The sequence below is a fragment of the Corythoichthys intestinalis genome, chromosome 12, assembly GCF_030265065.1.
Source record: "Corythoichthys intestinalis isolate RoL2023-P3 chromosome 12, ASM3026506v1, whole genome shotgun sequence".
Lineage (NCBI taxonomy): Eukaryota > Metazoa > Chordata > Actinopteri > Syngnathiformes > Syngnathidae > Corythoichthys > Corythoichthys intestinalis.
Genome location: NC_080406.1, coordinates 45,723,688 through 45,739,703, shown reverse-complemented (window position 1 = coordinate 45,739,703; position 16,016 = coordinate 45,723,688). Strand labels below are relative to the sequence as shown.

The following is a 16,016-nucleotide window of genomic DNA, read 5'->3' as shown; positions in this document are numbered from 1 at the left end:
CGAGCATCAGTATGGGGAAGAAAGGTGATTTGAGTGACTTTGAACATGGCATGGTTGTTGGTGCCAGAAGGGCTGGTCTGAGTATTTCAGAAACTGCTGATCTGCTGGGATTTTCACGCACAACCATCTCTAGGGTTTACAGAGAATGGTCCGAAAAAGAAACAATATCCAGTGAGCGGCAGTTCTGTGGGCGGAAATGCCTTGTTGATGCCAAAGGTCAGACGAGAATGGCCAGACTGGTTCAAGCTGATAGAAAGGCAACAGTGACTCAAATAACCACCCGTTACAACCAAGGTAGGCAGAAGAGCATCTCTGAACGCACAGTACGTCGAACTTTGAGGCAGATGGGCTACAGCAGCAGAAGACCACGCCGGGTGCCACTCCTTTCAGCTAAGAACAGGAAACTGAGGCTACAATTTGCACAAGCTCATCGAAATTGGACAATAGAAGATTGGAAAAACGTTGCCTGGTCTGGTGAGTCTCGATTTCTGCTGCGACATTCAGATGGTAGGGTCAGAATTTGGCGTCAACAACATGAAAGCATGGATCCATCCTGCCTTGTATCAACGGTTCAGGCTGGTGGTGGTGGTGTAATGGTGTGGGGAATATCTTCTTGGCACTCTTTGGGCCCCTTGGTACCAATTGAGCATTGTTGGAACGCCACAGCCTATATTATTGTTGCTGACCATGTCCATCCCTTTATGACCACAATGTACACAACTTCTGATGGCTACTTTCAGCAGGATAATGCGCCATGTCATAAAACTGGAATCATCTCAGACTGGTTTCTTGAGCATGACAATGAGTTCACTGTACTCAAATGGCCTCCACAGTCACCAGATCTCAATCCATTAGAGCATCCTTGGAATGTGGTGGAACGGGAGAGTCGCATCATGGATGTTCAGCCGACAAATCTTCACCAACTGTGTGATGCCATCATGTCAATATGGACGAAACTCTCTGAGGAATGCTTCCAGCACCTTGTTGAATCTATGCCACGAAGAATTGAGGCAGTTCTGAAGGCAAAAGGGGGTCCAACCCGTTACTAGCGTGGTGTACCAAATAAAGTGGCTGGTGAGTATATGTGTATATATATATATATATATGTGTGTATATATATATATATATATATATATATATAGATAGATATATATATATATGTATATGTGTGTGTGTGTATATATATGTATATGTATGTATGTATATGTGTGTGTGTGTATATATGTATATGTATGTATGTATATGTGTGTGTGTGTATATATATGTATATGTATGTATGTGTGTATGTGTATATGTATGTATATGTATGTATGTATATGTATATGTGTATATGTATGTATATGTATGTATGTATATGTATATATATGTATGTATATATTTATGTATATGTATATATATGTGTGTATATATATATATATATATATATATATATATATATATATATATATATATATATATATATATATATATATATATATATATAGTTCCGCTCTGAGACCCCCAATTTGGCCAAATTTTAAAAATTGTCAAATATGTATGTGTGATACATCATTGGAAAGCTTAAAATCTCAATTTTCTGGGGGAAGAAACGTTTTGGACAGGAGGGCATTTAAAAAAATGAATAAACGTTTTTTAAACAGCAAAACCCTATCTGGAGGTGAGAGCACGCGGGAGCAGAATTACAGACGCCATGACTTTAACGAGATATTATCGCGTACTTACCTTGTTTCGCATGTACCACTGAGTGTCAAGACACAGCTGTGAATGGCCACAGCTGGATTTTTTTGTGATTTTATGGGTGTAACATGGTAATATAACAAGGGTTGCGATGCAGAAAGCACAGACATCAAGGAGTGGTCGAGATTTTCTTTTTCATATATTTACCCTTTTAAAGCTGTAATTTCATAACATGCCAAATAGGGTCACAATTAAAGCAATTAAACATTGTCCAACAAATAAAGCATGAAAAAATAATTTATATGTTGTATATTTGACAAAATAATCGCGTTTCCGAAGTTCGAGCCTGAAAGGGGACGAACCCGGAAGTGATACGTCACACCGAGAACAGCGATGGGAGCGCTCCATACGGCCGCCCTACAAAGCCCTTCAAACAATGCTTCAAACAGCGATATAAGTGATAGATCAAGCGCAAGTGAGGAGACCCAAGTTTTTGAAGAGTTGGAGGAAGAGGAGGAGGTTGGAATTTTATGTTGGACCGTACATGTATTAGCCAGATGCTAATCAGGATGCAAACAATGTGCCCAGACTACCTGACATCGAATGGAGACAAGACCCATCGAGATTACAAGATTGGTAAGATATAGGCTGTTATTATTTTCACGATTTGAAGATGCAGGCATTTGCACATAATTTTAAGTGTTTGTCTATCTGATGACATTGTTTAAAAAAATAATAATCAGACTGCATGTTCATTTTGGCAGATCCGGCAGCGCTCATGCATATAAAATAATAATATAAAAACGTTGGGGGGGGGGGGGGGGGGTGGATGAGTCGTTGATGGCTTTCTCCACTTTATTGTGGCAACAATAAGAAAACAAAATAATAGCGGACTGCCGCCACATTCGACATTTGCCGACATTTGCTTCTCACTCATCTCCGCCTCGCCTCGTACTACCAGCTACTACTACTTCCAGTCCCAGCGTCTCTTAAACGGATCATGCATAGTGTCTTGTTATGAGCGTTTTGTTGACAAAGGTATCGAACACACGACGTGCTTACAACTTTGTTTCTTTATTTACACATGGAGCTTTCGGCAGTAAGTGGCGTCTAATGGCGTGAGGAAATGTAGTTTTTTCACACAAGCGAACGGATTAAAAAGCACCACTTCAGTGTTGTCCCGAGACTACATTTCCCATTATTCACTGCGTGACTTGAGCCGCTCTCTGATTCGCTGCGAGATTGACTCAATGCCAACACGCTCGCTGTCACCTGTCAGCGGCTCTCGCGAAACATAAACTAGAAGGCTATCAAGCGATCACCGTGAAAGAAACGCCACTACAAATGCAATGCAATGCTTAAAGCATGAAGGTGGAAATATATAATACAAATACAAATAAATGTGCACAAACTCACCAGCGGTGTAAACCTGCCGCTGTCAACGCTCTGGGAGGTTGCATTTCACAGCATTCTGCCGCGGTCCTCCTCGCCAGCTGTTTGCTCGTCATTCATGCTCGTTTGCATTTGATCGCTAGTCTGATACACTCCCGCTTTTTCGGTGAGGTCTTTTGTGTTTATCCGTTATTGGATCGTTTTTGTTCACCACTGTAAATAAGAGCACTGAAGCAATAGGTGTAAGTCGCCATTTCTGTTCAACCCGTTTTCTCCTGTTTTGTTTAGCATAAGAAGCTAGGTTAGTGGCAGTCTTTTCTTTGTTCTTTTTCATGATCAGGGTTTAGTTAGCGGGTGGGGTTCAAGTGTAGATTCCTTTTGTTTGTTGTTTTGGCCTGGGCTTACCCTGAAGCCGCGCTTCATCCGCAATTTGTACATATTCATTGCGAGTTTGATTGCTGTGTAAATAAATTTGTGCCACTTGTGAAATTGTGTGGCTCGTTTTATGTTACGCCCTTCGCGAGCCGTCCTTGGGACGTAACACTAGCGAACACAACAACAACTATGCCACGACTGTTCCCACGAGTTGGCTTTCGGCTAACGTCGCTAGCTTCTACTGTACATTCCACAACAGTTGGCAGCTCTGCTTTGACAAAATCATCAGTCATCTATCCAAAAATCACACTTACTTTTTGGCAAATACTTGATCATAAGCAGACCGGTTAAGGAAGCAGGCATCTTCGAAGTGTTTGCAGCAGAGAAGACTACTCAATGATGGCATGAAATGCATTTGCTTCATGCGAACAAAAGATGTCCATTTACGTGCCCTGCTATCCTTTGGCCACTCATACAACTTTTCGTTTGAGTGAGAACAAAACATCGCCACACACCGCCGTGGCATCTTACCGAGAAGCAATGCAACAAACAATACTGTTCTATGGCTGACTTCCCTCGCACTTCCCGGTGTGACGTAATTTCCGAAGATTGCCGAAGAAAAGCATTTTCACTGTCAAGGGCGTTGCTATGGGTTAAACAAAGAATCTGGAAGGGTTGCGTTAAAAAAAAAAAAAAAATGAAAATATGCTTATAATTGTTCAGCCATTGATATTATTTAAAAACATGGTTGGCCAACCTTAGTTCACATTTCCCCTTTAAACGTTTTTTTTTTTTTCTTTGTTTGGATCGATTATTTATCATCTAACATATCAGGGAAAATGCAACCAGTAACAAATATGTATAATTTAGCGATAGTTATGAGGTAGATATCCGTGACTTTTTTACAGACGCCATTTTTTTTTCATTGTGACGTAATTTGTTTATAAGTTTAAAATATCCGAGTGAATAATTTTTTAAAGTCCTTTTTATTATTTTTTTTAAAACAAAATATTAGACATCACTTAATGATTCTAAGCTAAAATGACAAACATTTTGAATAATAAATATAATTACTTACCTTGTTTTAATGGCTGGTTTGAAACAAGAACGGTTGTGCGATGTCTGTAAACGGGGGTTTCCAGGGTAAAACGGGCATATAAAAAATAGTTAGGGGGTTTAATGCGCCATGAATCTGCTATGGCAGCATATAGACATGTTGTTCTATCAAACACAACAGTTGTTTTGGCTTGAAATACAGCAGTTTCTTTTAAAGAGGAGTGCAAGAGCAGAAACTGCTTTTTCAGTCTTGTCTGTGTTTTCAGCCATATTTAATATGAGTAAAGACATGCTAAAGGCAAGATTAACAGATAACTCAATCAGTTTATTTTAGATTTGTGAATGATCATGATTTGGGCTCGGTTGAGGAACGAGGAACGTTCGTTTCAGTAAATATTTTTATGGCCCAACAAAAAAAAAAAAAAAACTGTTTGGGGCCATTAGTATCAAAGATTTAAATGAATAATTGGAAATTAACACTGAACTAGCATGCTTTCAATTCATTGCATGTTGCCCTGGGAAGAAACAGTTTGGACATCCTCGTTCTGAACCGACTCCCAACTCTTAGTTGAAGACGTCGTTATAGTTTTTTGCAGCTAGAGGTCGTAGTTGCAACAAAATTAACACGCAAATTCAAAGGTTGCGTTGTCACACGCACGTGACAAACTAACGGAAGGAGTTGCGGCGAAGGGTGGTGTCGAATAGTGCAAAAAATAAGAAAAGAAAAAAAAATCAAATTGAGCTTTTATAAAGCTGCCTAATTTGACGCTATTCACTACTGCATTCACGTTCATTGATGTGCACGTATTGTGTTTTCAATTTTTAACACAGTGGACTAAGTTTTATGTTGAAGTTAGGGCGTTGCCAGTACAGTACTCAAATAACATATGTAGGTCAGGGCTTTGTTGGAACAGTGGAACGTGTACTTCCCACTCCCAGAAGTCCTAGTATTTGACAGTGAAAAGTTAGTGGGAAAAGTATTGTTGTCATGCCTCGAACAGTTAGTTAGTTAGTATTAGTAGAAAAGTTATTCTATCCTGACTCCCCACCCCCCCCACCATGCATCCAGTCATTATTGCTGTGGTCTGGTGGCATATAAGACTTAACTAGCTCTCACAATGCCTCCACATTGTTGTATGTCTGTTAACTGAAAAAGCAGTTTGTCCCGTTTCAAAGTTAGTTGAGGCCTCTGCCTCAGAGCTATGCGCCGTATCAACAGTTTAGTTTATCTCAGTCAGCTGAACAGACAGTGGCTGCGCTCTTGGCCAAATGAAACTAAAAAAAAAAAAAAGATTTTTTTTTTTTTAAATCAAAAAAGCAAAAACCTTTTTTTGTGAATCACATCATGAAAATGACAGCGACAGAAACCATGTAGACATCACGTAATTATAAAAAAAAAAAAAAAAAAAAAAAAAGGTTTAGACCATCTCTAGAATTGTCAATAGACAACATTTCTGCTGACATTTGTGTTTACACAACTAAACCCCGCCTCGGCCAGTCGCTGTGGTGCCATTCAGTATCCATATGAGGTGATTCACGTCAATGCTATCAAGTTTCTTTTCTTTCCCAAATGGATGAACTGACAATAGGGAATAATGAACCACTTTGTATACTCTGCATTGTAATGTTTACAATTCATTCCAACTGGATAGAACAGTATGGGAAAGTGTTTTGCATGATAAGTATAAAAAATACAAATGAAATGTTGTTTAATGGTGCACAGGACGCTTTTATCATCTTTCTATATGTAAAAGCTTGAATGTCTCTGTGTTGTAAGTAGGATTCATTGTAGGCCAACAGTTCTATATGGACATTTCATGTTGTCCATACTGCTCTCTTCTTATCGCCTCAAGTTATACAATTGCAGAAATCGACTTTGTGGAGCAGGCTATGAGGTCAAACTGGCGGTGTGAAATTGATAGATCATCTTATTCCCTCTCCAGGAATAATAGATGCGACAACACACTCCATTTCTTGTCCACACCTAGACAAAACCTACACAAAGCTTTGGGTGGTGGCATCCTTCTTCATTGTGCTGTCTCTGCTGAGTGTATGAACATGTCATTGTCCCATCAGCAGGTTCTCTGATTACAGCTCATATCAAATCACTGCCCACCTTTAAGAGCAGGTATATAAAGTCAAGTAACACAAGTGGAAAGGGAACTATATCTTCTTCCTGAATCCTCAAGTTCGGAAAAGAGAGATCAACCATGGTAAGCACCGTTTGCTAATAGCTCCATTGTGAGACACTCTCATACTTGGTTCATGACGCCAGAAATGATCAATCTAAACAATTTGTTTCATTTTAAAAGTAATTCCTCTTTCTTTTCACAGCGTGAATGTATCTCCATACATGTAGGACAAGCTGGGGCTCAGATTGGCAATGCATGTTGGGAGTTGTACTGTCTCGAACATGGCATTCAGCCTGACGGCCAGATGCCCTCTGATAAAATAATCGGTGGTGGCGATGACTCTTTTAACACTTTTTTTAGCGAGACAGGAGCAGGAAAACATGTTCCAAGAGCCATCTTTGTAGATCTGGAGCCCACTGTCATTGGTCAGTGACTGAGTGGATATTTTCTTCAAACGTGAAGAAGAAACTGTTATGAAAACTTGAGTTCTGTGTTTTGCTTGCTGTCTTTTTTTTTATACAGATGAGGTACGTACAGGCACCTACCGACAGCTGTTCCATCCTGAACAATTGATCACAGGGAAGGAGGATGCTGCCAACAACTACGCTCGTGGTCACTACACCATTGGCAAGGAGATCATTGATTTGGTTCTGGATAGGACTCGCAAACTGGTGAGAAAAAAAATCCCAAATAAATGACTTGTTAAAGAGTGACTGCTGTTAGCCTGCCTTTTTGTCAAATGTTGAGTATCCAAGTCTTGGCTTGGCTCTTTCAGGCTGACCAATGCACTGGCTTGCAAGGATTCCTCATCTTCCACTCTTTTGGTGGAGGCACAGGCTCTGGTTTCACCTCCCTGCTCATGGAGAGATTGTCTGTTGATTATGGTAAAAAGTCAAAGCTTGAATTTGCAATCTACCCAGCCCCTCAAGTTTCTACAGCAGTGGTAGAGCCCTATAATTCCATTCTGACCACTCACACCACCCTTGAGCATTCTGACTGCGCCTTCATGGTGGACAATGAGGCCATCTATGACATCTGTCGCCGGAACCTTGATATTGAAAGGCCAACCTACACCAACCTGAACAGGCTCATTGGCCAAATAGTGTCTTCTATCACAGCCTCTCTTCGCTTTGATGGTGCCCTGAATGTTGACCTGACGGAGTTCCAGACCAACTTGGTGCCCTACCCTCGTATACATTTCCCTCTGGCAACATATGCCCCAGTTATCTCTGCAGAGAAGGCCTACCATGAACAACTTTCTGTAGCTGACATAACAAATACCTGCTTTGAGCCAGCCAACCAGATGGTAAAGTGTGATCCTCGTCATGGTAAATACATGGCCTGCTGTCTGCTATATCGTGGTGATGTAGTTCCTAAAGATGTCAACTCTGCCATCGCTGCCATTAAAACCAAACGCAGCATCCAGTTTGTGGACTGGTGTCCCACAGGCTTCAAAGTGGGTATCAACTACCAGCCTCCAACAGTCGTTCCTGGAGGGGATTTGGCAAAGGTCCAGAGGGCTGTGTGTATGTTAAGCAACACTACAGCCATAGCTGAGGCTTGGGCTCGTCTTGATCACAAGTTTGATCTGATGTATGCCAAGAGGGCTTTTGTGCATTGGTATGTCGGGGAGGGAATGGAGGAAGGAGAGTTCTCAGAGGCCAGAGAGGATATGGCAGCACTGGAGAAGGATTATGAAGAAGTGGGTGCGGACAATATAGGGGAGGAGGAAGGAGAAGAATACTGACCCTACAAGAAGAAAAACAATTTAAGTGGTTTAAGTTAGTTTGTCATCAGGTACCCCCAAATGTCATGCTTATCCTGTGACTATTTAATGATAGATTTCTTGTTCCATAGAGATCCTTTCTTTGTGCTGTGTCAGACTCACTTTTGTTCACCTCCCCCACACTTATTCCCGCACATGTGGAATGTGAGTTATGAAAGGGCTCCAATGTCAGTTTCTGTATACCATTCAGCTGTGACTCTGAGTGTTAGAGAGTACACTGTAACCGACTAACTCACAGTCTGCTGTTGCTTATGTAATTCATATTCAAATTGACCAGATTGAAGCGCTAATGAGTACCACAGATGTTATTTTACATTACACATTTTGTGATTGAGAAATGGTTGAATATCTGAAAAGGAGTGGAAAAATAAGGCATGACATTTTCCTGTTATTTTTTAGTGTATTCATTTTTTCCCCATCACATTTGTGGATGTATTGTTACTTAATTATCTTGTAACATTGCGGAATAAATTTTATCTTATCACAAAGAACCACTGGACTTTGCATTATCCTTTGATGCTACTTTTCCCTAGTGTTCGGTTTATTTTAACTAACAATGGCGAGAAACACAAACAGGGAAGTCAGCGTGCTCTTTCTCATTGAGAGTTGCTTAGCCCAACAACACCGGGCTTGCTCTGAGCTACTCTTGCCTGCCTCTCAACTTTATTTGGGGGACAAAAGGAGTGGGGGAAAGGGGGCAGGGAAGTACATTAAAATTAACATACAGTACATGAAGGTTTCATCGCCCAGGTTGGCTGACTAGACAGGGCTCTCCTAGCTACCCAAATAACCCAAATAAAGTTTATAAAACAATTGTTTCCTCCTCGTCTTAAAATCATATTCCATGTGCATGGAGTCCGTTTTCCACAGGCTGAGCAGCTGCTAATACAGGGTGGTCATTTCCACAACACTAAAAAGTAGGACACTTTACCGCATTTAGTAGGAAAAGAAAAACATGCAACATGGAAAAAAAAGAAAGCTGGAACTCAAGAATACTCCCCACAACAATACAATTTCCTACTTGAGAACGTTCATTGCACTTACCCTCACAAGTGTCACTCGGGTGCTAGAGCCAATCCCAGCTGCCAATGGGCAAAAGGTGGACTGAGCTGGTCGCCAAACAGTCAGATACATGATAATATTCATTCATCTTCCGTGCCACTTATCCACATGAAGGTTGTGGGGTGTCGTAATACATGTTGTTCATCACAAAACAATTTATCTATGATAAACCGTATCATGATTTTGTCTCTGTGTTACAAAAGGTGACACAGAAAGATTGTATTTGTTTACAAAATGTTTAATTTTGCAAAAGCATCCCTCTAGCAAAATGCCACAATGCAGAACATTTGTGGCTTTAAATGTCGAAACTAAATTTGTATAAAGTTAAATAAATGCGAAAATACAAATCCCTTTTCTTAATAGAACTTACCCTGGCAGTTAGAAAAAAACACCATGTAACAGGTGCATACAAAAAAAAGAGACAATGTTTTAAATACAACATGACACTAATGTGAAGCAAGTTCTTTGTATACAGCATTGAGCAAACAGACATTTCAGAATATTTACAATATCTTCAAAATGATAAAGGAGTCCAATCTCTTGGAAAGTGGCTAACTACTGGTAAGCTAACACAAACAACAACAATTGGATTAAACTCACTAATTTCTTCTCATTAACGCATTGGCTGCCATTGACGGCAATAGACGTCGAATTGGGAGGCTAGCAGCCAGCCTCACAGTTCAAGTGGACTGGATATCTACTAGTGATACACTAATCAATTCACACCAGAAGGATGAAAACAGCCACGATTGGACATCTATCATCTTTAAAGGCACTAAAAGACATAACAGTTGAAGATGACTCAACTGTGGCAGTAGCACCTATGGGTTGATAGCATATCAGATGTTAAGGTAAACTACCTTTTTCCTTAGAGCTTATTATTGCCTTCTTGTAGCTGCTCTAAATGCAGTGAGCACTCACGAACACACTGGTGTGTGTTGCGTTCAGGTCCAACTGTGAAAAGGAGGACAAATAAATGTCTTGCTTGAGGCTGCGCCAGATGTAAGATGAGGATGAAGGACAGTCCTGCATAATGCCTGCCCCACTCTGTGTCTTTTCTGAATGTTTATCAGCGTGTGTTCTCAATCATCAAATTTGTTTTCTTCAAGCAGAGCACATAATCACTATATTTTACATTTAAAATAAAATAAAAAATCACGGGACTTATTATCCAAATTGATGGTCGTCATATGATCATCTATGTTGTATGCTCGCATGTGAATACTAAATTCCAAAGTATGCCGAGCTAATTAACTCAGTGGCTGCCATTGACGGCGATAGATCTCTAATCCATTTTGACTGTGAGTGCTGATCGCTGCCAGCCCCCCAGTAAAACTTGATCACTAGATCTGCTTTCTAGCACTGTTGGCAATGAATGAGTAGAGTTTGTTGAGACTGCGGGACTGAGATGTATGCCACTGAAAAGGATGCGTGTTAGCACATCAGGTATGTTTGTCATTGCAAGGACGTAGATTTGGTCTCAAGAACAGTAGGGATGATAACCTGCATATACACTTTTTGCTGGGGCCAGGACATTAATAAGAACAAACAGATTGAGTGAACGGGGGTGAGAGCTACATTTCTCACCAACATAAACCGAATTTACTGATAGGCTTAGCCCATGGGTGTCCAAACCTGTCCGCAAGGGCCGCTGTGTGCCCTGGTTTTTGTTCCTACCAATCGAGCACAGACAGTTTAACCAATGAAGTTTGTGCTAAAACAAGCAGCACCTGACTGCAATCAACTGATTACACTTATGAGACACCAGATTGGTGAAAGGATGTCATCTTGTTTTGTAGGAATGAAATCCAGCGCCCACTGCAGCCCTATGTGGAATAGTTTGGACACCACTGCCGGCGGCGGCGGATCTAAATCATCAATGCAAAATAAATCTGTATTGACTTGTACAAACTTTCACGTGCATTGATTCAGGTGATACACCGTTCAATTCAAACCTTTGTTTTCAAAAAATAATAAGGAAACATTTTAAAAACTTCCAGAATAAATGTCTGCATTTTATTACAAAATTTAAATTGCAATATTTGAGCATAAATTATATTAATTTACACAGTAAATACACAGTTGTTAATAATCTCTTAAATGTCCAGGCCTTCCTTTGGGTAAAACACAACTGCTTTAGTCCACGAGCACAGCTAAACACAGCAAAAAATGAAAAATTTTTTACCTCGACTACAATGAATGTATGATTATTTGGGGGGAAAAAGGTCTGCATATCCTAGAAATAAAAATATTTTAAAATAAAAAATGTAGAAAATAAACAACTACATTTTAAATAAATGCAAGTCATCAGCCAATCAAACGTGCATTTGAGGGGGAAAAATGGACCGGCACATTCAGCAAATGAAAAAGGGTAAATGTAAGTCTTAACATTATTAAAATAATTCACTTAATAATTGTAGGGTCAATTCTATCCTTACAGTATATGGGAAGCCAATCTAAATGACCTATAGGCCTATAACTGACCTCATCCCAGATAGCAGACCGACATTGAATAAACGTTGATTTTCCATCAAAATCATCAGTATGGTTGACATGGAAATTTTCGACGTCAAGTGACATTGAAACAAGTTGTTCTCTGGTATGTCACGCGATTGTTGGGTTAACATTGTTTTATTGTTGATGAACTAATGTTGACAAATAGTTGATTTATGATTGACCTGTAAATATGATTGAAAAATCATTGATTTATGGAGGAGTGGGGGTTTGGTCGAAAACATAACATTTTTTAGCTTTTGTCCGATATTATTAATAATCGAAATGACGTTTAGGTTTTGTAAGAATCTCAACGTTGAAACAACATTAACTGAGGGGGTAAAAGTGAAGTTGATTCAACGATATAAGATTGACAGCCGAATGTTGAGCCAACATCTTTTCAAAGGCGGTCTGTTATCTGGGATTATATAATGCAAATAACGTTGCTTAAAAGTTGGTGGGGTCAATTTGAGCATCCTGAAAAGTTAGTTGTGTTATGTCCCTACCGTCCCTATGCAAACAAACGCTCTTGTGCCATTGCTATTTGACTGTTAATTGCTCTTTGACACCGAGTGTTTTTTGTGCCTTTTCTAATGAGCATTGAGCAGCATTTGTGCAACGGCCCCATGTTATTCAACAGTACCGTCAGCAATGGTATAGGCAGGTGGGTGGCTGGAGGAGATGGAGATAAGAACTATGTCAAAAACTTTTTTTTCTCTCTGTCAAAAACTATGGCAGAAGAACGTAAAGATACATTCGAATTTTGTTGACATCAGTTTTTTTTCTTTTCGACCAATCAGCAACGCAGATGTTTCCCGAGGTTTCCTGCGAAGGACCCGCCTTCACTTCCTCTGCCTATATAAACCCCAACTCCCCGCTTCTCCGCACTTTGACTTGTCTTTGAATCTCTTCCCTCGTTCGAAGGACAAGCAGACAAAATGGTGAGTAACCGCATGGCTCAAAGAACCGTAAACTTGAATTGTATTTTTGCTACCTGGAGCTTAGATATCTGGGTTTATGCCCGTGCCATGTGGCAAGGTTTCAGTTCGGAAAGTTAACGGGTCAAAAAGTAGCGTTCTCTATTATTTGGTGGTCTGTTAGCCATCCTCTCACGCATGTGAACTTAATAAATGTGTGTTCATTATTTGAAAAGTTCTATCCAAGATGACGAAATTGACCTGTTAAATTTTAAGTGGGTCATAAAATAGGTCAAACGACAAAGTTGACCAACTAATGCGTTGACGTTCTTACACTTATCGTGTTGGAAGAAATTTACGATTGTTTGATGTTTAACGTGACAAACGTGGTTACTGGCCGGGGTCGAGGGGGGAAAAAAAGTAGAGGGGGGAAAAAAAAGGAGTGGTCTTGAGTCACAAGTTTTGTGTCCGCCATTTTTTCCGTTTAGCCGCCATTCTTCAGTACTTCGGCGGGCTTTTTTGATTGGTCGAGAACACAGGAAAAGGGGGAGGAGGGGTGAAGTGGCACATATACTGGATTACGCAGCACTATGCAGCTGGAGAGAGTGGGGGAAGGGAAAGGCCAAGAATGGGGGTTGAACGCTGTGACGAATGGCAGACTTCCAGGATTGAGGAGGGGACTTTCCTGTTATCCAGACTTTTTGTTCCCAGTTGTATAACTTTATTACAATTGTGCTTTTTAGGGTGATTGGGTAGGTAACTAGTACAAAGAGGTCAAGCTTTCTCTAGCTCAGGGATATCAAATCTATGGTGTGCTTTGACTTTTTCAGCTAAAATAAAACTTGTTATTTGGCGAATACCCTTTTAAATGTGAATTTGCAAAATTAACTTCAAAAAAAAATTTTTTTCTATAAGATTTCCCATTGTAGTGTTTTTTTTTTTTCCTAAAAATGTTAGTTTCCCACATTTTCCCTTGCAGTGAAATGAAGAAAATTGGGAAATCTGTGCATTTACCTTTTCAAGTTGTATTGGCTGTCAAAGGCCATCAAATGAGTTGACTAGGCTTGCTCACATCATACCCTTCAAAGGAAACCCAAACTACAATTTGACTGGCGACATGGATGAATTTGAAATCCCTGTTTTAGATGCACAACTTGGATATGTTTATCTTTAAAACCTTTTTTTTTTTCTTTTTTTTTCCCCCTCTTCATCTAGCGTGAATGTATCTCAATGCACGTCGGCCAAGCCGGAGCCCAAATGGGCAATGCATGTTGGGAGCTGTACTGTCTGGAACATGGCATTCAGCCAGATGGACAAATGCCCTCTGACAAGACTATTGGTGGTGGCGATGACTCATTCAATACCTTCTTCAGTGAGACTGGAGCTGGCAAACATGTGCCCAGGGCAATTTTCGTTGATCTGGAGCCTACGGTCATTGGTAAGCAACCGATGACTGACTGCTAGAGTTGATCTTGGAGCGTTACTAACTTTCTATTTTATCTCCAGATGAAGTTCGCACAGGTACATATCGCCAGCTGTTCCACCCAGAACAGTTGATCACGGGAAAGGAGGATGCTGCCAATAACTACGCTCGTGGTCACTACACTATTGGCAAGGAAATCATTGATCTGGTTCTCGACAGGACTCGTAAGCTTGTAAGTGCTTTGGGCGGCTTGAATGCCAAGAACCTTAAGACATTGGAGTTTTATGTTCTCAATTCTTTTTCAGGCTGACCAATGCACTGGGCTGCAAGGATTCCTTATCTTCCATTCCTTTGGTGGTGGCACCGGCTCTGGTTTCACCTCCCTCCTCATGGAGAGACTTTCTGTTGACTATGGGAAGAAATCAAAGCTTGAGTTTGCTGTCTACCCTGCCCCTCAGGTGTCCACAGCAGTGGTAGAGCCCTATAATTCCATTCTGACCACTCACACCACCCTTGAGCACTCGGATTGTGCTTTCATGGTGGACAATGAAGCAATCTATGACATCTGCCGCAGGAACCTCGACATTGAAAGGCCAACCTACACTAACCTGAATAGGCTCATTGGCCAGATTGTATCATCCATCACAGCCTCACTTCGCTTTGATGGTGCCCTGAATGTTGACCTGACGGAGTTCCAGACCAACTTGGTGCCCTACCCTCGTATACATTTCCCTCTGGCAACATATGCCCCAGTTATCTCTGCAGAGAAGGCCTACCATGAGCAGCTCTCTGTAGCAGACATCACCAATGCCTGCTTTGAGCCAGCCAACCAGATGGTTAAGTGTGATCCTCGTCATGGTAAATACATGGCCTGCTGTCTGCTATATCGTGGCGATGTAGTTCCTAAAGATGTCAACTCTGCCATCGCTGCCATTAAAACCAAACGCACTATCCAATTTGTTGATTGGTGTCCTACTGGCTTCAAAGTGGGTATCAACTACCAGCCTCCAACCGTTGTTCCTGGAGGGGATTTGGCAAAGGTCCAGAGGGCTGTGTGTATGTTAAGCAACACTACAGCCATAGCTGAGGCCTGGGCCCGTCTGGATCACAAGTTTGATCTGATGTATGCCAAGAGGGCCTTTGTGCACTGGTATGTGGGAGAAGGAATGGAGGAAGGAGAGTTCTCCGAGGCCAGAGAAGATATGGCAGCCCTAGAGAAGGATTACGAAGAGGTCGGCACTGACAGTGTTGGTGAAGATGACGAAGAAGGGGAGGAGTACTGAGCAGTAATGCAATTTGTCACGCACACAATGTTCTGTATGTGCATTGATAATAAAAATCAAATTCATCAACTGCTTTTTTTTTCTCCTCTCCTGGTATTTGTGTGCAAATTTTCACTGTACTGTTATGAATTTCAAATATTCCTGGACTTTCCACACCAGTCCAGCTGTAACATCTTGCATTGACATCCCTAAATTGCCTTTAACTTATGTATTGAGGAAATCAAAAGCTCCCCTTTGTTTATATACTAGCAATAACACCATATAATTTTAGTAAAATGCCAATAAAGGCGTTATTTCGTTCAAGAATGTCAGAATCGCTAAAGGGTGCCACCTGCTGACGGAAACCTGCATTCTGTAGAAATGGATTTTAAAGACTAGTCTGTAGCAGACTAATGGATGAAAAACGTTTTGCCTTTTTCA

At 40.8% G+C, this 16,016-nt stretch overlaps 2 protein-coding genes across 2 annotated transcripts; both read left to right on the top strand.

Annotated features, from left to right (window-relative positions):
- The first annotated feature begins 992 nt into the window (after positions 1-992).
- Positions 993-8,767, top strand: LOC130927423 (tubulin alpha chain-like). The gene is made up of 4 exons (XM_057853238.1): positions 993-1,013; positions 6,835-7,057; positions 7,155-7,303; positions 7,408-8,767. Exons 1-4 carry the CDS (start codon positions 993-995, stop codon positions 8,377-8,379), a joined length of 1,365 nt encoding a protein of 454 aa, XP_057709221.1. The 3' UTR covers positions 8,380-8,767.
- A 4,006-nt stretch (positions 8,768-12,773) lies between these two features.
- Positions 12,774-15,665, top strand: LOC130927421 (tubulin alpha chain). Its single transcript, XM_057853235.1, has 4 exons — positions 12,774-12,914; positions 14,106-14,328; positions 14,397-14,545; positions 14,619-15,665. Exons 1-4 carry the CDS (start codon positions 12,912-12,914, stop codon positions 15,594-15,596), a joined length of 1,353 nt encoding a protein of 450 aa, XP_057709218.1. The 5' UTR covers positions 12,774-12,911; the 3' UTR covers positions 15,597-15,665.
- Positions 15,666-16,016: the final 351 nt, after the last annotated feature.

Coding starts and splice junctions, on each gene's coding strand:
- LOC130927421 (XM_057853235.1), top strand. Junction 14,329..14,396: donor TCTGGAGCCTACGGTCATTG/GTAAGCAACCGA, acceptor TTTTATCTCCAG/ATGAAGTTCGCACAGGTACA. Junction 14,546..14,618: donor TCGACAGGACTCGTAAGCTT/GTAAGTGCTTTG, acceptor ATTCTTTTTCAG/GCTGACCAATGCACTGGGCT.
- LOC130927423 (XM_057853238.1), top strand. CDS start 993: ATGCCACGAAGAATTGAGGCA. Junction 1,014..6,834: donor TGCCACGAAGAATTGAGGCA/GTTCTGAAGGCA, acceptor TTCTTTTCACAG/CGTGAATGTATCTCCATACA. Junction 7,058..7,154: donor TCTGGAGCCCACTGTCATTG/GTCAGTGACTGA, acceptor TTTTTTATACAG/ATGAGGTACGTACAGGCACC.